The 25,032-nt window shown below is 47.2% G+C and overlaps 1 protein-coding gene across 1 annotated transcript in view; it reads left to right on the plus strand.

Annotated features, from left to right (window-relative positions):
- The window catches only part of ADAM19 (ADAM metallopeptidase domain 19), a 181,991-nt gene that overhangs the window by 101,699 nt on the left and 55,260 nt on the right, over positions 1 to 25,032 (plus strand). Inside the window, exons 5-9 of the mRNA XM_063928395.1 lie at positions 10,829 to 10,905; positions 11,934 to 12,120; positions 15,207 to 15,272; positions 18,441 to 18,512; positions 19,931 to 20,097. Coding sequence (XP_063784465.1) covers positions 10,829 to 10,905; positions 11,934 to 12,120; positions 15,207 to 15,272; positions 18,441 to 18,512; positions 19,931 to 20,097 — 569 coding nt within the window. The remainder of the gene's footprint in view (positions 1 to 10,828; positions 10,906 to 11,933; positions 12,121 to 15,206; positions 15,273 to 18,440; positions 18,513 to 19,930; positions 20,098 to 25,032) is intronic.

Below are 25,032 nucleotides of genomic sequence, written 5' to 3' on the forward strand. Positions count from 1 at the left end.
CGGACACTGAATCCAGTGTCGACGGTGAATAAACAAACGTATTTCTCATTAGGGCCACACGTTAAGGGCAATGAAGGAGGTGTTGCATATTTCTGATACTACAAGTACCACAAAAAAGGGTATTATGTGGGAGTGAAAAAACTACCTGTAGTTTTTCCTGAATCAGATAAAATAAAATGAAGTGTGTGATGATGCGTGGGGTTACCCCGATAGCAAATATTGGCGTTATACCCTTTCCCGCCAGAAATTAGGGCGCGTTGGGAAACACCCCTTAGGGTGATAAGGCGCTCACACACTTATCAAGTGGCGTTACCGTCTCCAGATACGGCCGCCCTCAAGGAGCCAGCTGATAGGAAGCTGGAAAGATATCCTAAAAAGTATATACACACATACGGTGGTTATACTGCGACCAGCGATCGCCATCAGCCTGGAGATGCAGTGCTGGGTTGGCTTGGTCGGATTCCCTGACTGAAAATATTTTATTCATATAGAGCATTTAATAGGATGCATTCTATATATATGTACGTGAGATGCACAGAGGGATATTTGCTCTCTGGCATCAAGATAAGTACGTTGTCCATATCACCCAGAAGATGTCATGGACACGACAGTGGTCAGGTGATACAGATCCCATACGGCACATGGAAGTATTGCCGTATAAAGGGAAGGAGTTAGTTGGGGTCGGTCCATCGGACCTGGGGACCACGGCAACAGCTGGGAAATCCAACCTTTTTACCCCAAGTTACATCTCAGCTGAAAAAGACACCGTCTTTTCAGCCTCAATCCTTCCTTTCCCATGAGGGCATGCAGGCAAAAGGCCAGTCATATCTGCCCAGACATAGAGGTAAGGGAAGTAGACTGCAGCAGGCAGCCCCTTCCCAGGAAAAGAAGCCCTCCACCGCGTCTGCCAAGTCCTCAGCATGACGCTGGGGCCATGCAAGCGGACTCAAGGTGGGGGGGTAGTCTCAAGAGTCTCAGCGCGCAGTGGGATCACTCGCAGGTTGACCCCTAGATAGTACAAGTATTATCCCAGGGGTACAGATTGGAGAGTCGAGACATCTTCTCCTCGCAGGTTTCTGAAGTCTGCTTTACCAACGGCTCCCTCCGACAGGGAGGCAGCATTGGAAACAATTCACAAGCTGTATATCCAGCAGGTGATAATCAAAGTACCCCTCCTACAACAAGGAAAAGGGTATTATTTTTCCACACTATATTGTGGTACTGAAGCCAGACGGCTTGGTGAGACATAGTCTAAACTGAAATCTTTGAACACTTACATAAAAGGTTCAAATCGAGATGGAGTCACTCAGAGCAGTGATAGCGAACCGGAAAAAAGGGGACTATATGGTGTCCCTGGACATCAAGGATTACCTCCAGTTTCAAATTTGCCCTTCTCAACAAGGGTACCTCTGGTTCGTGGTACAGAACTGTCAATATCAGTTTCAGACGATGCCGTTTGAATTATCCACGGCACCCCGGGCCTTTTACCAAGGTAATGGCCGAAAAGATGTTTCTTCAAAGAAAAAAGGCATCTAAATTATCCCTTACTTGGACGATATCCTGAAAAGGGCAAGTTCCAGAGAACAGTTGGAGGTCGGAAGAGCACTATCTAAAGTAGTTCTACGACAGCACGACTGGATTCTAAATATTCCAAGAATCGCAGCTGTTTTCCGACGATACGTCTGCTGTTCCTAGGAATGATTCTGGGCATAGTCCAGAAAAAGGTGTTCCTCCGGGAGGAAAAAGCCAAGGAGTTATTCGACCTAGTCAGAAACCTCCTAAAACCAGGCCAAGTATCAGTGCATCAATGCACAGGAGTCCTGGGAAAAATGGTGGCTTCTTACGAAGCGATTCCATTCGGCAGATCTCAGGGGATTTGCTGGACGAATGGTCCGGATCGCATTTTCAGATGCATCAGCGGATAATCCTGTCTCCAAGGACAAGGGTGTCTCTTCTGTGGGGGCTGCAGAGTGCTCATCTTTTAGAGGGCAGCACACTCAGCATTCAGGACTGTGTTCTGGGGACCACGGATACCAGCCTGAGAGGCTGGGGAGTAGTCACACAGGGAAAAAATTTCCAAGGAAGTGTGGTCAAGTCTGGAGACTTCTCTCCACATGAATATACTGGAGCTAAGGGCAATTTACAATGCTCTGAGCCTAGGAAGACTCCTGCTTCAAAGTCAACCGGTGCTGATCCAGTAGGACATCATCATGGCGGTCGCCCACGTTATCAGACGGGGCGACACAAGAAGCAGGAGGGCAATGACAGCAAGGATTCTTCGCTGGGCGGAAAATCATGTGATAACACTGTCAGCAGTGTTCATTCCGGGAGTGGGCAACTGGGAAGATTTCCTCAGCATAAATGAATTCCACCCGGAAAAGTGGAAACTTAATCTGGAAGTTTCCACATGATTGTAAACCGTTGGGAAAGACCAAAGGTGGTTATGATGGCGTCCCACCTGAAGCGCCAGGTCAAGAGACACTCAGGCAATAGCTGGGACGCTCTGGTAACACCGTCGGTGTACCAGTCGGTGTATGTGTTCCATCCTCTGCTTTTCATACCCAATGTATTGAAAATGATAGGAAGGAGAGGAGTAAGAACTATACTCGTGGCTCCGGTTTGGCCAAGAAGGACTTGGTTCCCGGAACTTCAAGAGATACTAAGAAGGGTCTTGATTCGGCAAGAACCGTGTCTGTTCCGGGACTTACCGCAGCTGCGTTGACGCCAAGGCGGGTGAACGCCGGATCCTAAGGGAAAGAGGCATTCCGGAAGAGGTCATCCCTACCCTGGTCAGAGCCAGGAAGGAGGTGACCGCACAACATTATCACCACTTAGGTGAAAATATGTGCCAGGGTGTGAGTCCAGGAAGGCTCCACGGAAGAATTTCAACTAGGTTAATTTCTACATTTCCTGCAAACAGGAGTGTCTATGGGTCTCAAATTGGGTCCATTAAGGTTCAAATTTCGGCCTGTTGATTTTCTTCCAGAAAGAAATTGGCTTCAGTTCCTGAAGTCCAGAAGTTGTTAAGGGAGTACTGCATATACAGCCCCTTTGATGTCTCCAGTGGCACTGGGCGATCTCAACGTAGTTTTGGGATTCCTAAAAAATCACATTGGTTTAAACAACTCAAATCTGTGGATTTGATATATCTCACATGGAAAATGACCATGCTGTTGGTCCTGGCCTCGGCCAGGCGAGTGTCAGAATTGGCGGCTTTATCTCACAAAGCCATATCTGATTGTCCATTCGGACAGAGCAAAGCTGCGGACTCGTCCCCAGTTTCTCCTTAAGGTGGTGTCAGCGTTTCACCTGAACCAGCTTATTGTGGTACCTGCGGCTACTAGGGACTTGGAGGACTCCAAGTTGCTGGATGTTATCAGGGCCCTGAAAATATAGTTTCCAGGTTGGCTGGAGTCAGGAAATCTGACTTGCTGTTTATCCTGTATGCACCCAACAATGCTGGGTGCTTCTGCTTCTAAGCAGTCGATTGCTCGTGGGATTGGTAGCACAATTCAACTTGCACATTCTGTGGCAGGCCTGCCACAGTCTAAATCTGTTAAGGCCCATTCCACAAGGAAGGTGGGCTCATCTTGGGCGGCTGCCCGAGGGGTCTCGGCATTACAACTTTGCCGAGCAGCTACGTGGTCGGGGAAGAAAACGTTTGTAAAATTCTACAAATTTGATACCCTGGCAAAAGAGGACCTGGAGTTCTCTCATTCGGTGCTGCAGAGTCATCCGCACTCTCCCGCCCGTTTGGGAGCTTTGGTATAATCCCCATGGTCCTTTCAGGAACCCCAGCATCCACAAGGACGATAGAGAAAATAAGAATTTACTTACCGATAATTCTATTTCTCGGAGTCCGTAGTGGATGCTGGGCGCCCATCCCAAGTGCGGATTATCTGCAATACTTGTACATAGTTATTGCTAACTAAATCGGGTTATTGTTGTTGTGAGCCATCTTTTCAGAGGCTCCGCTGTTATCATACTGTTAACTGGGTTCAGATCACAGGTTGTACAGTGTGATTGGTGTGGCTGGTATGAGTCTTACCCGGGATTCAAAATTCCTCCCTTATTGTGTACGCTCGTCCGGGCACAGTACCTAACTGGAGTCTGGAGGAGGGTCATAGGGGGAGGAGCCAGTGCACACCACCTGATCGGAAAGCTTTACTTTTTGTGCCCTGTCTCCTGCGGAGCCGCTATTCCCCATGGTCCTTTCAGGAACCCCAGCATCCACTACGGACTCCGAGAAATAGAATTATCGGTAAGTAAATTCTTATTTTTATTTTCAGTGAGACCTGCTGGCAACAGGCTCACTGCATCGAGGGACTAAGGGGAGAAGAAGCGAACTCACCTGCGTGCAGAGTGGATTGGGCTTCTTAGGCTACTGGACATTAGCTCCAGAGGGACGATCACAGGCCCAGCCATGGATGGGTCCCGGAGCCGCGCCGCCGGCCCCCTTACAGAGCCAGAAGAGTGAAGAGGTCCGGAAAATCGGCGGCAGAAGACGTCCTGTCTTCAATAAGGTAGCGCACAGCACCGCAGCTGTGCGCCATTGCTCTCAGCACACTTCACACTCCGGTCACTGAGGGTGCAGGGCGCTGGGGGGGGGCGCCCTGGGACGCAATGAAAATACCTTAAATGGCTAAAAATACATCACATATAGCTCCTGGGCTATATGGATGTATTTAACCCCTGCCAGTTTTCCACAAAAAAGCGGGAGAAAGGCCGCCGAAAAAGGGGCGGAGCCTATCTCCTCAGCACACAAGCGCCATTTTTTCCTCACAGCTCCGTTGGAGGAAGGCTCCCTGACTCTCCCCTGCAGTCCTGCACTACAGAAACAGGGTAAAACAAGAGAGGGGGGGCACTAAATTGGCATATTAATATATACAGCAGCTATATTAGGGAAAAACACTTATATAAGGTTATCCCTGTATATATATAGCGCTCTGGTGTGTGCTGGCAAACTCTCCCTCTGTCTCCCCAAAGGGCTAGTGGGGTCCTGTCCTCTGTCAGAGCATTCCCTGTGTGTGTGCTGTGTGTCGGTACGCTGTGTCGACATGTATGAGGAGGAAAATGGTGTGGAGGCGGAGCAATTGCCTGTGTTAGTGATGTCACCCCCTAGGGAGTCGACACCTGACTGGATGGTCTTATGGAAAGAATTACGTGATAGTGTCGGCACTTTACAAAAGACTGTTGACGACATGAGACAGCCGGCAAATCAGTTAATACCTGTACAGGCGTCTCAAACACCGTCAGGGGCTATAAAACGCCCGTTACCTCAGGTCGATACAGACACTGACACGGACACTGACTCCAGTGTCGACGGTGAGGAAACAAACGTATTTTCCAGTAGGGCCACACTTTACATGATCACGGCAATGAAGGAGGTTTTGAACATTTCTGATACTACAAGTACCACAAAAAAGGGTATTATGTGGGGTGTGAAAAAACTACCCGTAGTTTTTCCTGAATCAGATGAATTAAATGAGGTGTGTGATGAAGCGTGGGTTTCCCCCGATAAAAAACTGCTAATTTCTAAAAAATTATTGGCATTATACCCTTTCCCGCCAGAGGTTAGGGCGCGTTGGGAAACACCCCCTAGCGTAGATAAGGCGCTCACACGCTTATCAAAACAAGTGGCGTTACCGTCTCCTGATACGGCCGCCCTCAAGGAACCAGCTGATAGGAAGCTGGAAAATATCCTTAAAAGTATATACACACATACTGGTATTATACTGCGACCAGCAATCGCCTCAGCCTGGATGTGCAGTGCTGGGGTGGCTTGGTCGGATTCCCTGACTGAAAATATTGATACCCTGGACAGGGACAATATATTATTGACTATAGAGCATTTAAAGGATGCATTTCTATATGTGCGAGATGCACAGAGGGATATTTGCACTCTGGCATCAAGAGTAAGTGTGATGTCCATTTATGCCAGAAGAGGATTATGGACGCGACAGTGGTCAGGGGATGCGGATTCCAAACGGCATATGGAAGTATTGCCGTATAAAGGGGAGGAGTTATTTGGGGTCGGTCTATCGGACCTGGTGGCCACGGCAACGGCTGGAAAATCCACCTTTTTACCCCAAGTCACCTCGCAGCAGAAAAAGATACCGTCTTTTCAGGCTCAGTCCTTTCGTCCCCATAAGGGCAAGCGGGCAAAAGGCCACTCATATCTGCCCCGGGGCAGAGGAAGGGGAAAAAGACTGCAGCAAACAGCCTCTTCCCACGAACAGAAGCCCTCCCCCGCTTCTGCCAAGTCCTCAGCATGACGCTGGGGCCTTACAAGCGGACTCGGGCACGGTGGGGGCCCGTCTCAAGAATTTCAGCGCGCAGTGGGCTCACTCGCAAGTGGACCCCTGGATCCTGCAGGTAGTATCTCAGGGGTACAAATTGGAATTCGAGACGTCTCCCCCTCGCCGGTTCCTGAAGTCTGCTTTACCAACGTCTCCTCCCGACAGGGAGGCGGTATTGGAAGCCATTCACAAGCTGTATTCCCAGCAGGTGATAATCAAGGTACCCCTCCTACAACAGGGAAAGGGGTATTATTCCACGCTGTTTGTGGTACCGAAGCCGGACGGCTCGGTGAGACCCATTTTAAATCTGAAATCCTTGAACACTTACATAAAAAGGTTCAAGTTCAAGATGGAGTCACTCAGAGCAGTGATAGCGAACCTGGAAGAAGGGGACTATATGGTGTCTCTGGACATCAAGGATGCTTACCTCCATGTCCCAATTTGCCCTTCTCACCAAGGGTACCTCAGGTTTGTGGTACAGAACTGTCACTATCAGTTTCAGACGCTGCCGTTTGGATTGTCCACGGCACCCCGGGTCTTTACCAAGGTAATGGCCGAAATGATGATTCTTCTTCGAAGAAAAGGCGTCTTAATTATCCCTTACTTGGACGATCTCCTGATAAGGGCAAGGTCCAAAGAACAGTTAGAGGTCGGAGTAGCACTATCTCAAGTAGTACTACGACAGCACGGATGGATTCTAAATATTCCAAAATCGCAGCTGATTCCGACGACACGTCTGCTGTTCCTAGGGATGATTCTGGACACAGTACAGAAAAAGGTGTTTCTCCCGGAGGAGAAAGCCAAGGAGTTATCCGACTTAGTCAGGAACCTCCTAAGACCAGGCCAAGTGTCAGTACATCAATGCACAAGGGTCCTGGGAAAGATGGTGGCTTCTTACGAAGCGATTCCATTCGGCAGATTCCACGCAAGAACTTTTCAGTGGGATCTGCTGGACAAATGGTCCGGATCGCATCTTCAAATGCATCAGCGGATAACCCTGTCTCCAAGGACAAGGGTGTCTCTCCTGTGGTGGTTACAGAGTGCTCATCTCCTAGAGGGCCGCAGATTCGGCATTCAGGATTGGGTCCTGGTGACCACGGATGCCAGCCTGAGAGGCTGGGGAGCAGTCACACAGGGAAGAAATTTCCAGGGCTTGTGGTCAAGCATGGAAACGTCACTTCACATAAATATCCTGGAACTAAGGGCCATTTACAATGCCCTAAGTCAGGCAAGACCTCTGCTTCAGGGTCAGCCGGTGTTGATCCAGTCGGACAACATCACGGCAGTCGCCCACGTAAACAGACAGGGCGGCACAAGAAGCAGGAGGGCAATGATGGAAGTGGCAAGGATTCTTCGCTGGGCGGAGAATCATGTGATATCACTGTCAGCAGTGTTCATTCCGGGAGTGGACAACTGAGAAGCAGACTTCCTCAGCAGACACGATCTTCACCCGGGGGAGTGGGGACTTCACCCAGAAGTCTTCCACATGATTGTGAACCGTTGGGAAAAACCAAAGGTGGACATGATGGCGTCCCGCCTCAACAAAAAACTGGACAGATATTGCGCCAGGTCAAGGGACCCTCAGGCAATAGCTGTGGACGCTCTGGTAACACCGTGGGTGTACCAGTCAGTGTATGTGTTCCCTCCTCTTCCTCTCATACCAAAAGTACTGAGAATCATAAGAAGGAGAGGAGTAAAGACTATACTCGTGGCTCCGGATTGGCCAAGAAGGACTTGGTACCCGGAAATTCAAGAGATGCTCACGGAAGACCCGTGGCCCCTACCTCTAAGAAAGGACCTGCTCCAGCAGGGACCATGTCTGTTCCAAGACTTACCGCGGCTGCGTTTGACGGCATGGCGGTTGAACGCCGGATCCTGAAGGAAAAAGGCATTCCGGATGAAGTCATCCCTACCCTGATCAAAGCCAGGAAGGATGTAACCATACAACATTATCACCGTATTTGGCGTAAATATGTTGCGTGGTGCGAGGCCAGGAAGGCCCCTACAGAGGAATTTCAACTGGGTCGTTTCCTGCATTTCCTGCAAACAGGACTGTCTATGGGCCTCAAATTAGGGTCCATTATGGTTCAAATTTCGGCCCTGTCAATATTCTTCCAAAAAGAACTGGCTTCTGTTCCTGAAGTTCAGACGTTTGTCAAGGGAGTACTGCATATACAGCCTCCTTTTGTGCCTCCAGTGGCACCTTGGGATCTCAATGTAGTTTTGGGATTCCTAAAATCACATTGGTTTGAACCACTCACCACTGTGGACTTAAAATATCTCACATGGAAAGTGGTAATGCTGTTAGCCCTGGCTTCAGCCAGGCGTGTCTCAGAATTGGCGGCTTTATCCTATAAAAGCCCTTACCTAATTTTTCATACGGACAGGGCAGAATTGAGGACTCGTCCTCAATTTCTCCCTAAGGTGGTTTCAGCATTTCACTTAAACCAGCCTATTGTGGTGCCTGCGGCTACTAGGGACTTGGAGGATTCCAAGTTGCTGGACGTAGTCAGGGCCCTGAAAATATATGTTTCCAGGACGGCTGGAGTCAGGAAATCTGATTCGCTGTTTATCCTGTATGCACCCAACAAGCTGGGTGCTCCTGCTTCTAAGCAGACGGTTGCTCGTTGGATTTGTAGTACAATTCAGCTTGCACATTCTGTGGCAGGCCTGCCACAGCCAAAATCTGTAAAAGCCCATTCCACACAGAAAGTGGGCTCATCTTGGGCGGCTGCCCGAGGGGTCTCGGCTTTACAACTTTGCCGAGCAGCTACTTGGTCAGGGGCAAACACGTTTGCTAAATTCTACAAATTTGATACCCTGGCTGAGGAGGACCTGGAGTTCTCTCATTCGGTGCTGCAGAGTCATCCGCACTCTCCCGCCCGTTTGGGAGCTTTGGTATAATCCCCATGGTCCTTTCGGAGTCCCCAGCATCCACTAGGACGTTAGAGAAAATAAGAATTTACTTACCGATAATTCTATTTCTCATAGTCCGTAGTGGATGCTGGGCGCCCATCCCAAGTGCGGATTGTCTGCATTACTTGTACATAGTTATTGTTACAAAAATCGGGTTATTGTTGTTGTGAGCCATCTTTTCAGAGGCTCCTTCTGTTATCATGCTGTTAACTGGGTTCAGATCACAAGTTGTACGGTGTGATTGGTGTGGCTGGTATGAGTCTTACCCGGGATTCAAAATCCTTCCTTATTGTGTACGCTCGTCCGGGCACAGTATCCTAACTGAGGCTTGGAGGAGGGTCATAGGGGGAGGAGCCAGTGCACACCAGCTAGTCCTAAAGCTTTTACTTTGTGCCCAGTCTCCTGCGGAGCCGCTATTCCCCATGGTCCTTTCGGAGTCCCCAGCATTCACTACGGACTATGAGAAATAGAATTATCGGTAAGTAAATTCTTATTTTTTTTTATATGGCCGGTTTCCTTACTACCTTACTGTGACCCTGACCTTTGCCTCTTTTTCATCTGAATAGACGCTACTTGCCCTGTTCTCTGGCCTTTCTCCACCATTGTCTGTGTGCTCTCACTGTTTCCTCCAGTGTCAGCAGCTTCCTACTGAGGCAAATCTGGGGGCTGTTACCTGTGGGTGTCCCGCTGTCAAGGCCGTCACACAGGTGAAGAAAGGACAACAAATGGATATCACGCATCAGATGCAAATGATCATAAAGAACACTGAATCCACAAAGCACAAAATACCCAATACTGTACAATGTACATACTGTCATACATGCAGGGTCTGTGACGGGGGGCACTTGATATATCGGCTGTCGGGATCCCGGCGCCGGAATCCCGACTGCCGGTATACCGACAACTATTCTCCCTCTTGGGGTGTCCACGACACCCCTGGAGGGAGAATAAATAGACTGGCGCACTTAGTGCGCCACCGTACCCGCAAGGGGCTCTTTTGCCAGTATGCTAGGCGCCGGGATCCCAAGCGCCGGAGATTCATACTACACCCGTCTGTGACAGGCTTTATTTGTTAGAGGATAGCTGTGTGCATCAAATCCAAAAGTGTGACGTGAAATAAATGGTAATTTATGGGTTCATCAGAGTGATCGTTTATAGTAGAAAGACACAAAGATGGGGTCTTTTCTATATCATGGTATAAACTTGGCTCAAAATACCCTTTACTTGTAAGATTACATGTATTTTCTCACTTTGGGAGAGAATTATCCAATCTTGGAGAGAGATAAAGTGGTGAGAGATAAAGATGGAGATGTGTCAAATCATGGAGAGGTATAAAGTGCCAACCAATCAGCTCCTGTCATTTTTGTAGCACAGTCTCTGTCTACTTTATCTCTCTCCAGTGTCTCCAACATTGAATATATCTTCCCTAAAGTACCAGCCAATCAGCTCCTAACTGCCATGTTACAGGCTGTGGTACAAAAATTACAGCTACAAGCTGATTGGTTGGCACTTTATCTCTCACCACTTTGTAACCCTCTGAGTCTTGAAATATCCTCCCCATTATCTATGCACTGGGTGGCTAAATTGAGAAATAAATGATTGTGTTTCACTAGGAGCACTGTTATTACCATGGAGTCATTCAGGGGCAGAGAGAATCCAGTGTGGCTGTCAGCACCTGCTCAGGAATAAGGTAAGGAGATAATACAGCCCTGTCTCAGTGTATTACATGGGTGGGTTATTAGCCCCACTTCTTTTATGCTTTATTAAACTTAACATTCTCATGTACTGGATTTCAAAATCTCTGTGACACTATGGGGGAGATTTATCAAAGCTTGTAGAGAGCTAAAGTGTAGAAGTTGTCCATACCAACCAATCAGCTTATAGCTGTCATTTTACAGGCTGTGCTAGAAAAATGTCAGCTAGAATCTGATTGGTTGCTAAGAACAACTTCTTCATTTAGCTCTCTTCAAGATATGATAGCTCTCCCTCTATATCCCATGGGAAAGTTTTATTAAATCTTCTAAATAGGAAAATGGAGGTGTTTCCCATAACAATCAATCAGAGTCTACCTATCATTTGATAGAATCCACCAGATAGGTCATAGCTAGAATCCGATTAGTTGCCATGGGCAACACCTCCACTTTTACGCTTTAGAAGATTTGTTAAATCCCCCCCCCCCCATCTTGTGTTTGAAGAATTTGATGTGTAAAGTGCATTTCTGTCACAATCGAAACCGCCAACCAATCACTCAGAGCTACAGTATAAAGCTTTATACCTCAACGTAAGGGAGTGCCTAGGCAGCATTAAATGCACCATTCTAGTTCTGCATCAGCTACAGAGCCACAGGTTGCTCATCCAGCATCATATACAGCACGCTGAGACTTGTAGTTCCACATCTGCTATAGAGCCACATGCTGCCCAGCCAGCATAAATACAGCATGCTAGTTCTGTATCCACTACAGAGCCACAGGTTGCTCATCAAGCATCATATACAGCATGCTGAGACTTGTAGTTCCACAGTAGCTGGAGAACCCCTTGTCTCTACTCTATAATATGCTGTCTGGTCAGTTTGCTTCTTGTAGGCTGCTTTTCTTTTTTCTATTTATTTGGCGGGTTACTGCTGGACTGTGCCAAGATTCTGACTCAAGAGATAGAGACCTGTATTGTTTGTCCAACAGTAAATTAATTATAACGTAATAAAACATGTTGTGTCAACAGGGGTCTCATAACGTTAAGCAATAATGTAAGTTATGTGGTGGAGCCACTGCCAGGAGACGGACACAAGCACCTCATCTACAGAGCAGAACATTTAGGGCTTGAAGGAGGGAAATGTGGACATGTAACTGCTACAGTGTACAATGTATCCAGCCTCACCTCCCAACGTCGTCATCATCATCATCATCGGGTGAGTGCTGTGCAAACTGCATAGACAGGTAAAGCAGCAGCATCCCTTTGAAATCATCATGTTCCAGTTGTAGAGATGAATTAAAAACATGTTATAACTCCAGTTACATATGATTCAGCGTGGGATCATGTCAGGTTTAAATGACAGAAACAAACCCAACCATTTAACTTACACATTAATAATAATAACAGGGCCACCTGGTTGCACTGCAGTAAATTTTACATGAGGCGCTTCCTGCGATACGATATCCCCCTATAAATTACTTTCCTCAAACAAAATATTTCTTCTTCAGTTTACACTCCCAGGAGATCAATGTGTGAAACAGATGTCTACGATCTGGTGTCATTCTTTTCATTAATCAATGATCTCTCTCCTCAAAATTGATGTTCCAAGGCTGTGGCCGTCCGATACTGTAACTGTATCTAAACAAAGCAAACCACATCCCTTTAGTTAGTTAGCCATCTGATGCAGCCGTACAGATGTTTAGAGTCATCTGTCCAGGAGATTTCTGCTCTGTAGCTCAGAGATGCAACATCTGTCCTCCACATGCTACCCTGTGTCCGCCGCAGCCTGGGGAAAGTGCAAATGCATCCTGTGATGTACTGCGCATTGTTTACATTAACGTTCATTGAACTATTATAGGACCCATAATCCAGCTTCCAGTTTTTTAATCAGCCCTTATTTTGTAATAAATATCTTAATGCAAGGTTTTGCTATGAATTCAGGCTTTCAATTGATTTCAGGCTTTGGTGGCATTGCTGCTTTTGCCATTTATAAAGTATATCCATTACCACCTACCCCACCTCCCGCTCACACATATTAATATATGCACAATATAACATGCACAGTTGCAGGATACTTACAGCATAATGGGGCTAATTCAGGTTGGATCGCAAATCGCGAAAATGCGATCGCGGCTGATGCGGGGCGGGGGGGCAGCACTCTGTTTCCAGGGCGGAGACGTAGCCAGGGCCGTCTTTACGTATGGGCTCAATGGGCACTTGCCCAAGGGCCCCAGGACTGTAAGGGCCCTAGGCTGATAGCTGAGGGTCCCCTCTTTCCAGGGGTACCAGATTTTTGAAAATCGGCCCTGGGGAACCGGAGATATCTGACTTCAAAGCAGTGGTCCCCATCCAAGCCTGTTAATTGCTCTTCCCAGCCAGATATCTCAGGTTCTGTCTAACTTAGAGAGTTTCTGATGGTATACTGCAAAGGTTGGGGCTCTCCTCTTTCAGTGGACACTGGCAGCTTGTCTCTACTATGCCCAGAACCAGAGATATCAGCCATCAAGCAGGTGGTCCCTGCTCCAGATCCACACGCCTGATATGCAGTTTTATATTTTTATTGGTGGATTGCTCTGGCTCCTGAACTCTGATCCCCAAGTCCCCAGTACCTCCTGAAAGGGAGGCTCTATAGCTTTTTTTTTATCCCATTCAATGCTACGAAATCAATTTCCAGGAACTTGAGATATCTGCAGTCAAGCAAGCTGCCCTCCCACCAGAAAATGATGAATATTAAGCCCATTCCACTATCCACCCCTCCCCTACGTATTAAACACCCCCTAGCACCCTGGAAGTCATGTACCAGGGCCCCTTCATTCAGCCCAATGCACCCTTCTACAGTTTAGTGCTCTACCTCCTGCCCTATCTGTGCAGTAAAGGAGTAATTAGTAGAAATTACTGCTCCAGGTCCTACATGCTGAGCGGAAGATAGAACACCCCCTACCGCCCACGGGACATCAAAGCTGTCGCTGATAGCACCCCTAACACTGGAAGATGGGTAGGGGGCCCAGTGCGTTGCTGTGCCCAGGGGCCTACACTACTGTTAAGACGGCCCTGGACGTAGCGTTGTGGGGGCAGTGTGGCGTGAATGGGGGAGGAGGCGGCCAAACGGGGGCGTGTCGGGGGCGTGATCATGGCAGCTGCATGACGTCACATGCAGCCGCCGCGTTCAAGAACATGGCAGCGGGCAGGAGGCTTCCTCAGTTTCTACTAACAAGCAGAAAATGCGATCGCGGCTGATGCGGGGCGGGGGGGCAGCACTCTGTTTCCAGGGCGGAGACGTAGTGTTGTGGGGGCAGTGTGGCGTGAATGGGGTAGGAGGTGGCCAAACGGGGGCGTGTTGGGGGCGTGATCATGGCAGCTGCATGACGTCACATGCAGCCGCCGCGTTCAAGAACATGGCGGCAGGCAGGAGGCTTCCACAGTTTCTACTAACAAGCAGAAATTGCGATGCCTTCGCAATTTCTGTTTGTTGAACTGGGGGAGGCTCCGGTCAGCATGCTGGGCGGCCTTGCCAAGTAATGGGCGGCCCCCAGCATGCGATCCAAAGGATTGCAAATTCTGCTAATTAGCAGAATTTGCAATCCTTACTGAATTAGGCCTAATATGTATAGTTTTCTGAGTCTTCTTCTAATAACTAATTCCAGTTTTCCTAAAAAGGATCCAATAACCACCCTCACTGCAGCTAGCAATACTACAGGAGTACTGACCATCGCCGAGCATTGAGGCCTTAATAGCACATTGGGTGCAGGAGAGCGATTTAATTCTCTGCATGACCCACATACTTTCTAGTAGAACAGCGCCCCCAGTGGACTAAAGGACCAGGCAGAAACATGAAAGAATTCCTGCTCAGCTTTACCTGAATTTCAGACCATTGATCTCAAACATTACAATGGGAATAATTCAAATTGGATCGCAGATGGCGCTCCAACCGGAATTTTTACGATCAACCCACAGGCGCATGTGCAGAACCCACGGGGTGATTGTAAAGATTCCGGTTGGATCGCAGTTTGCGATCCAACCTGAATTAGCCCCAAAAACTCTAATAACATGATACATTTTAAAACTATAATAATTTAATATAATTCCCCTTTAATATGTTGTATATTCTGAGAACCCAATAATATATCTTGCATTAGTGTTCCAGTTCATTGGTACTTAGCGTCCCTCGCTTTCCCATCATGTCGCACACATGAAATCACTGATCTGTCACCTGTAGTGTGATTTTCATGGCCTGTCCCTGTACATTTTCTAAATTCCTATCATTACTACAGTTTGGAAGCAGACCTCTTGTGTGTCCTGCAGGTGAGGAGAGAGGATACAGAGGGGGACAGATGTGTGGAACTCTACCTAGTTGCCGACTACGCGGAGGTAAAGCCGTTTGGTGTTTCATCTTGCAGAATGAGCTTTGATCCTACCCAAATTACAAGTAATCTAGTTAGAGAAGGATAATTGCTGAATGTGTTTTGGAAGGGTTAAAGCAATTAATATTACCTGCTGTGTCTGTGCCAAGGTACTCAGGAACCAGGCATCGCCCACTTACACTATTTCACAGAATTCAATTCAAGACTCTGGGGTCTATTCATGAAGCAGTGAAAAGTGTGGAGAAGTGAGCCAGTGGAGAAGTTGCCCATGGCAACCAATCAGCATTGAAGTAACATTTATAATTTGCAGACTATACAATTGTACGGAGCAGCTGATTGGTTGCCATGGGCTACTTCTCCACAGGCTCACTTCTCCACTCTTTTCACTGCTTCATGAATAGACCCTTATACCCTTCTGTTACATACTGTACTACAAATTGCTTAATTCACTTGAAAGTAGTAGGAATATTCTGATACTTTACATTTGTATTATATAATATATGTACACAAGATCTAAATGCCACTAAACACTTCAGATTCTGTTTACTTGAATAAAAGAAATAGGAAGTTAAGAGCTTCAGTAAAACATAGGAATCTGTATTGCCAAGGTATTGTATTAAGGTTATGCAGTAGCATTGCTAGTCATGTATATATCACAGTGGAGGGTGGATGGGGAAAAATCCCCTGCACATTTCTCCATGATGTAAATAATATCCCGGTTTTATATATAGTAAACTCTATTTTGACATCTGCATTGTGTAGTATCCTAATTTAAAAGCAAATGAGCAAATGATGTTAATGTAAGGTTCCTGATGGATTCATTTTCCCGCCTTCTCTAAAGGTTTTATTCATTCCACTCTATGGGGGATATTCAATTACCCGCACCAACTGCGGGTGTGAAAGTATCGCAGAGGGGGCTATCTAATTAGCCCCGATTAGTCGGCGCGTGCCGCTGCTAATCAGGGATTTTGTTTCACCTGCCTCCGGCAGGCGAAGCAAAATCCCCGATTACAGCCCCGTTTTCATCCGAAAACAGTGCTATTTCACCCGAAAACACACAGGTTTCACTGAACCTGTGTATTTTTGGGTGAAAATGCACTGTTTAACGGCCGGTTAAATCGAATAGGCCGACCGCAAAACCTGAAGAAACATCAGGAGTTTTTACTCCCGATGTCTCTTCGGGGGCTAATTGAATATCCCCCTAAGGGGCCCATTTATCATTGATCACAGTTGCAATGCGATCTGGGTGTAATATTAGTGCCCAGGATAGCATTTCAGAATGCGATCATATCTGCGCTATGTATTATCTGGCAGCCGCCCGTGCCTGCGATGTGCCGTGTGTGGTGTCGGGGCTTCTTGCCATGCATTGTCCTGCTGACCACACATGCGCAGTGGCCATTTCCGGTGAGGGTTTCGGGGGAACACCCTCTGCCGGCTGTATCTGTGAAGTGTAGCCCATAGGCTACAATGGGCTGCTGCCATCTGAATGCTGGTAGCTGTGGGGGCCAGTCTCCATAGTCCTGGTGGGAATGGAGGGATCACAACAGGTATCAGACATATTTGCTGCAGTCCCTCCTACATACATTTGGGGTATACTTAATATTTGCGGCTAACCCCCAAAATGGGTGTTTTCGGGGAAATAGTTGCAAATATAGTTTGATAAATGGGCCACTAAAACTTTAGCTGGCTTGTAGAGAAATTGGAAGTGGCCTTTCTGCAGTACAAATATAGCTTTGTGTGTCAAATTCTGCCTGGTTTTCGGGTCTTGCAGAGCAAGATGTGCGCACTGGGTCATTTTGTACCCCATGGGCTGTGGTGGTCATGGCACTTAACAAGTCTCGAACCATTGGAGTAGCAACTTTGCTTCACAATTGGTTCTAGTACAGGTAGATCGGAAAGTTCCTCCACAGTGACTGTGTGCTTAGCAAATCTCCTTGCAGAGAATGTGTGCTAAGTAATCTGACAACATAATTGTTGCTTTCCACAGCTGCAGAGGAAGCATTATTCAACACTTTATAAAATTAAAGAAGTCATTTTCAACTGAAGATAAATTCTGCTTTTCTTTAATTTTGAAACCGCTTTGGTTCATGGACTGGGGGTGGGGGTATTATAATCCTGCATCTTTTTTCCAGTATGGGTTTATGTTATAATAACCTGACCTCACAGCTCATTGCATGAGATTGACACAGGATAATCCGCTTTTTATTGTTTACTGCCAACCAAAGCAGAAGGACCTGTGTTATTCTATCCTTCTCAAGGGGGGCTGCAGTTTGATGTCACAGCACTGTCCCACTGTAGAAGTGCTCTTCTCCAGGATTCTGGGGCTGGTTCAGAGGTGGATGCTGTTACACAGCTGCCGCGTCTTTGTTTGTGCGGCTGTGTAATATTATGCAATGTCAACGGAGGCGACTTAAGTAAAAAGACACCCACTGCTGGCTTCTGTGATGTACTGGTGTGTCTGAAGGCGCAGCATAGAATCATCCCAGTGACTATCGGACATCCCAGTGACCATCGGACATCCCAGTGACCATCGGACATCCGAATCATGCTGCCAGTGGAGGTGCATGTGAGGATGCCGCCAAGGACTGCCCGCTGCTGCCCCCAAACGCCAGTTTCAGGTTATCCATGCTTTTGCTTTTGGGGCACTGCGAGCGACATCTCAGACCCATGCGCAGTGCGGCTTGTGTAAATGTGCTCGCCTTTAAACAGCGATGTTTAACGATAACATAACAATAGCGTCCACCTCTCACTCAACCTCTCTGTGTGTTCCTTGTTCCTCACTGTTGCTCGTCGCTGAATTTTCTTTGCTGCTCTTTGCAGTGATGTGAGCTGTGTAATAAATTACCTCCATGATGAGCGCACCTGAGCATCGTCAGCCCGCGGTTTAGTAAAATAACACCTAGGTCACATTATATTGCCCCACTGCAAACATTCAGCTTACAGTTTGCCTAGCAATAACACAGACGTCAGTGTTAAGCAATGGTAGTTAACAAGGACACAAGTGACGTTTAGAAATGTATTTGTAGGTGTCAATGAGCCTGGGAAGTATGACCGTAATATATTGCTTTCTAAATCAGCGCTGTGATCAGTAACATCATGCAAGCTTCCTGGAATTGACAGCTGTGTGTATGAACGGAAGGTGTTATATTGATTTCCACTTGTCTTGTACGTTCAGTTTCAGAAACATGACTCAGACTTGGAGCGTACTCAGCGCAAGATGCTGGAAGTGACAAATTATATAGATAAGGTACAAGGCTCAAACAGCATCATTGTATACAGTATGTAAAGAAAATGTTATATATTGTTATATAAGGGCATTCAGTGGAGATGACGGGCAGGAGGGCATCTTGTAGGAATACATTTTAGGTAATGCTAATAGTAGGATTTATTAGAGGCGGTGCAGCCTACTTATAAAACACTACAGTGGGTTGATTTACTATTGCCTGGTTTAGATATGTTTGTGGTTGCTCTGGGAAATTAGTAATGCCGCTTTCTCACTGACACTGGCCAAAGATCATCTTTAAAATGATTATCAGGTTGCCCATAGCAACTAGACAACTTCGAGGTAGCATTTATGAAGTGTATTCTATAAAATTGTAGGCAGAATTTAAATGGTTGCTATGTGCAACTTCTCCACTTGTCGTATAGACCAAAGGTTCTCAAACTCGGTCCTCAGGACCCCACTCAGTGCATGTTTTGCAGGTCTCCTCACAGAATCACAAGTGAAATAATTAGCTCCACCTGTGGACCTTTTAAAATGTGTAAGTGAGTAATTAATACACCTGTGCACCTGCTGGGTTACCTGCAAAACATGCACTGTGTGGGGTCCTGAGGACCGAGTTTGAGAACCTATGGTATAGACAGTACAGCAATTTCAACATTCTTGGCATAGGCATATGAATATCCTTACAAAGAACTAAGGATCAAATAGGGGTGAGGTTACCTAAACGATAAAAAAGGGACAGACTAGATGGGCAAAGTGGTTCTTATCTGCCGTCACATTCTATTTTCTGTGGTTCACGTCTCCACTCTTCCTTTCTTGATACATCAGATCAGTAGACTCTGAGAATATGCTGCTCTCACCATGACATTTTTACACACCTTGCTAATACACTATTATGTGCCAAAGTCATTAATCGTTATAGGACGTTTGCATTGTCCTGAAATAAGCCACACATAGACAACTCAATTGTATTATTATAACGGGATGCGGTCAAGATGTCGGCTGTCGAGATTCTAACAGTCTAAATACCGACGCCGGTATACCAACACCCTTCAGAATCCTTTTGTCGGAACTCCGAATGGTTCAGGATCCCGACACCGGAATCCCGACAGCCGGCCTCCCGGCCATAAGTATACCCGTGCTCTTAGGTTTAGGAAAGGGAGGGGGGGTAGGTTAAGGTGTCAGACAGGGGTTGGTGGGGGTGGTGTTAAGATTAGGCCGCGGGAGGGAGAGGTTAGGGTTAGGATGCGGGAAGGGAGGGTTAGGGGGGTGGAGAGAACAGCCCTTATTCAGCCCTGTCCGTCTTCTCATCAGCGGGATCTCGTGCGTCGGGATATCATACTGATTCAATTAGAACTACTGAGTGAATTATAGTTAGGTCAGTTCTACTCTTGTCATTCACTGCCAATATTAATTATAGCTGTATGTATTATATACCCCAGTTCTACAGGGCTCTGAATATTCGCATTGCTCTAGTTGGATTGGAGGTCTGGACTGCTGGAGATAAATGCAATGTGTCTGAGAATCCATACATCACCTTACGTGCCTTCCTATCATGGAGACAAAAGCTCCTATTACAGACACCCCATGACAATGCACAGCTCATAACGTGAGAATGTTACTGCTACTCAAAGTAAAGTATTGGTTGGATATGGGGAAGGGTCTTAGAATGAGCCCCCATTACTCTCTGGCCATTGCAAATGTCACCATTCCTTCCCATACAAGCCTGTTCTAGCAGAACGTACTGTGTTCTGGCTCATTACCAGAATCTTTGCCTACTCCTGCACATATGCAGAAATATGGGGATGGAACCATATATACAAAGAGACTCCTGGAACCGGGGCACAGGCAACCGCCGGGTAAATACAGGTCCCACTTGACTCACTCTGCACTCATTATAGATACGCCACTTATGCCGAGATCAGGGGTACTGTGCTAGTAAGGCTGTAAAACTGATTAGATGTACTAAAGGCAGTTTACCATCAGTATGTACAAATCAATACGCAGAGTGCTGAGACTGCCGCTGTCTGCTGGGATTCTGGCTGAAGTAGTAAAGCATGCATTCTGTGATATGATAGCTCTGGCTCCCTGCTAAGTGCTATGACCCACAGCCTTCCCATATCTCCTCCCAACACTGCAGGGTGACTAAGCTCCGTGGTGGCAACTAAACGAGGAGGGCATGTTTCATTAAGAAGGGGTCGTCCAGAGTGGATAAAAACTTCTGTGAAAGCAAGTTCTAGATTCACCTGAGCAAGTTTAGATAAACCGTGCCACCAGAAAGGATTTTTTGGTACACTGTCCTGTAACTTGGCCATTGCGTGACTTGTAAATGAGTCCCAGTGTGTTTCTGGGTTATCAACAGGTACTTTCAGGCAAAAGTTCTATATTAAGTATACAGAGTCTTTCCAGTAACCTATAACAACCAGCATAATGACTCTAATTCCCCAGTATTATCTTTCAGTGAAGTTACCCTTTTAAGTGCTCTGTGTTTTGCTTCCATATTCACAAACAAGGGAGCAAGGTCTGTGATGTCCATTTACAATTGTTGGCATGCTGTGTAGCGGTTTATAAATATTGTGCCATTAATGCTATGTTTTTCCATACACTGACCTCAAATTTGCAGAGATAATACACTGTAAAGGAGCCAAAATAGCTTTGCTCCTGGTTTAAAAAAGTTCTTGTTACGTTATTTCACTAGATTGTTAGCTTCCCCACTAGATTGTTAGCTCTTCAGAGCAGGGCCCTCTTTCCTCTTGTTATCTAAGCCCTCGTCTCAACACATTTCACTCGTAGCTCTCCCCTACTCAAAGACCATCTTTACCCTGCAAGTAAAGGCTCATCTCCATCTATGGCCACCAGCCTCTAGTAGTACGATGATCAATCCCTCAATACTTACATCTTAGCTGTATTATGTCTTGAAAAGGTGTGGTGCTCTGTTACCTGTACACTATTTCTGTTATTTATTTACTGTAATGCTGTTTTGTCTCCCTGTACTGTCCTTTGTACGGCGCTGCGAAACACATGTGGCGCCTTATAAATAAAATGTAATAATAATAATAATTTCATTGATGTAATAAGCTATATTTCGAATAGTTTTTCTCATACGTCCTAGTGGATACTGGGGTCTTGTACTTTAGTATTATGGGTATAGATCGGGTCCACTGGAGCCTTGGCACTTTAAAACTTTTAGTGTGTGTATGTGTGTGCTGGCTCCTCCCCTCTATGCCCCTCCTACCAGACTCAGTTTAGAAAAATGTGCCCAAGGAGCCAGGTGCACTTCTCAGGAGCTCCAGAGATTTTTTCTTTACTTTAAATGTAGTTTATTATTTTCAGGTAACTCTGGCAGACAGACTACCTGCTTTGTGGGACTTAGAGGGGGGACCAAACCAACCTCCTGAGGGTTAATGGTTTGTAATCCCAGCTGACAGGACACAGAACTCCTGAGGTACTGATCACACATCATTGGTATGTGTTCCCACGCCGGCAGCTAGCCGTCACCCTCTAACAGATGCCGAAGATACTGGTGCGTTGAGTGTTACACCGGTGTCACAGTTAGCGGGTCCCCGGTGCAGAATGGCGGCAGGTCGCATGGCGGTAACCGACCCGGAGCTGCGGTGCCCACCGCGGACATACTGGCTCAGGTCTGCTAGCCCCGCAGTGCTCACAGTCTGTAAGGCTTTGTGTGGACTGTATACAGTACAGAAATAGTGTTTTACACCTTTTGCCAGTATACAATTGAAAGGGACCATGCACCATTGTGAGAGGCGGGGCTTCCCGGAGCGGGACCAGCGGTGGGAAGGCGCCATTTCCTTGCTGCTGCGGATCATCAAGGCTGCAGGCACACTGCTCCTCCTGGACCCATGCTGTTACAGGCTGTCAGAACTGGTACCAGGGGGTCATAGCCAGGGGGGAGCGCGCCAGCGGTAGCGCCGCTGCACTGTTATTATATTCACTACATACACGCTTTGTGCTGCTGTGTTCTGTGTGCTGGGTCTGCTCCTCTGTGTCACTCCAAAGGGCTTTCTAGAGTCTGTGTGGGGTGTGGGACATTTAGCTGCGCTTTTTTGTACTGTATCATGTCTGAGGACTTAGTTATGTGTGCTGCTTGTAATTCTAACCCGTCTTCTGCGTGGTCTCTCATGTGTGAGCAATGTTCCTTGTCTCCTCAAGGAACCAGCTCACAGACACCTGACTGGTTGGATAGCTTTAAAAGCATGATTCACAATGTAAATTCTAAGCTAGCAGCAGCTATGAGAGAGAGGCAGGTGTTAAAACACTCCATAGATTGTGTGGCTAGGGCAACAGATTCCAAGAAGGCTTCACAAAATCCCTCTAGTGGCTTCACACAAACGCTCCTTGCCACAGGTTTTACACACTGATACTGATTCTGATCAGCCAGATGTGGATAATGATGATATAGATGAGGACAGTTTTCTGTCCCCTGGGGTGGAGGCCCTCATTATTGCTATAAGGTAGGTCCTTCACATACCGGATCCGGAGGCGGAACCGGATGAGGAGATATATTTTAATGTTAGACCCAAGAGTTCAGCTACCTTTCCGGTGTCTAAGGAGTTAAACTCCCTAGTCAAGGAAGCTTGGTTAAATTCTGATAAAAATTTAAGATTCCTCAGAGGTTTTTATCTACCTTCCCACTTCCCGCGGATGATAGGAAGGTATGGGAAAACCCACCGTCGGTCGATACTTGGTGCTGCCAGTCCCTGGGGTGCTATCCCTAAAGGAGCCAGCTGACCGTAAAATTGAGACAACGCTCAAGGCAATATATACGGCAGCAGGGGCAGCACAGCGCCCTACAATTGTTGTGGGTGGATTTCCAGGGCGGTGGTGAAGTGGTCTGATAATGTTATTGATGGTTTAGACTCTCTCCCCCGAGATGAGGTAGTTACTCTGCTGCAACACATACAAGATGCTGCGAATGTTATGAGTGAGGCTATAAAGGAGTTATGTAAGATAAATGTCCGCACTACTGCTATGGCGGTCTCAGCGCACAGAGCTCTATGATTACTTCAATGGGCAGCGGACGCTGATTCCAAGAAAGGTGTTGAAAAACTTCCCTTTACAGGTGATGCCTTGTTTGGAGACAAATTCAATAAATGGATCTCCCAAGCAACGGCGGGTAAGCCTACCTACCTGCCATCGGCTGCGCCACCTGCTAGACGTTGTTACACCGGATCCTCTTTGCAGTCCTTTTGTGTGGCAAGGTTCAGAGGCAGGGGCCGTGGGGGCTCCACCACCTCCAGAGGATCTTGTGGTAAGTCCCATAAACCACTCTTGCCGTCTCCCTGGACCAGACCGCCGGATCCCCTGCCGCTAAACCCTCCACGTGACGGTTAGCCCCAGCAGCAAGGCGACTTTAAAGTAGGTGCTCACCTTCAACACTTTCCCGACGTGTGGGCGGAGTCCTACAGGGATCCTTGTTTGAGGGACCTCATTTCCCATGGATACCGGCTGGAATTCCAAACGCTCCCTCCTCACAGGTTTTTCAAGTCGGGCTTACCAGCTTTACCCACAGCAAAAGTTACCTTACAAGAGGTTTTTCAAAAACTTTTGCAGAGAGGGGTGGTGGTTCCTGTACCTCCTCTGTTATGCAACAGGGGTTATTACTATAGTCTTTTTGTCGTTCCCAAACCAGACGGTTCGGTGCACCCCATCTTGAATCTGAAGTCTCTCAACCCGTATCTGCGGGTGTTCAAATTCAAGTTGGAGTCTCTGAGGGCAGTGGTGTCCGTTCTGGAGGAGGGGGAGTTCCTGTGTCTCTGCATGTCAAGGATGCTTAGCTTCACATTCCTATGTGGCCCCCTCATCAGCTTACCTCAGGTTCACCATATTGGACAACCATTTCCAGTTTCTGGCCTTACCCTTCGGATTATCCACAGCTTCGAGGGTCTTCACGAAGGTCATGGCGGAGATGATGCTACAACTGCGCAGGATGGGAGTAAACATAGTCCCCTACTTGGACGATCTCCTAAAAAAAGCTGTGTCCAGGGAACGTCTGTTACACAGCATCGATCTGACTACCCGCCTACTCACAGATCATGGGTGGATCCTCAGTTTCAAGAAATCTCACCTGGAACCGACCCAACGTCTTCAGTTCCTTGGAATGATACTGGACACGGTATCTCAAAAGGTGTTTCTCCCGATGGACAAGGCCGTGACTATCCGGGCTATGGTCCGCTCGGTACTCAGTCCTCGCAAGGTGTCTATACATCTTTGCATCAGATTACTGGGCAAGATGGTGGCTGCTTACGAGGCAATTCATGCCCGGCTATTTCAACTGGATCTGCTGGACAAATGGTCGGGTTATCACTTGCACATGCAGCAGGAAGTGACCCTATCGCCAAAAGCCCGGATTTCTCTATGATGGTGGCTTCAGATTCCTCACCTGGTAGAGGGCAGAAGTTTCAATATCCACTCGTGGATTCTACTGACAACAGATGCCACCCTCTGAGGTTGGGGAGGGATGACCCAAGGGGCCCAGTTCCAAGGGCTATGGTCAGTCAAGGAATCGGCTTTACCGATAAACATA

This window comes from Pseudophryne corroboree, chromosome 6, assembly GCF_028390025.1.
Source record: "Pseudophryne corroboree isolate aPseCor3 chromosome 6, aPseCor3.hap2, whole genome shotgun sequence".
NCBI lineage: Eukaryota > Metazoa > Chordata > Amphibia > Anura > Myobatrachidae > Pseudophryne > Pseudophryne corroboree.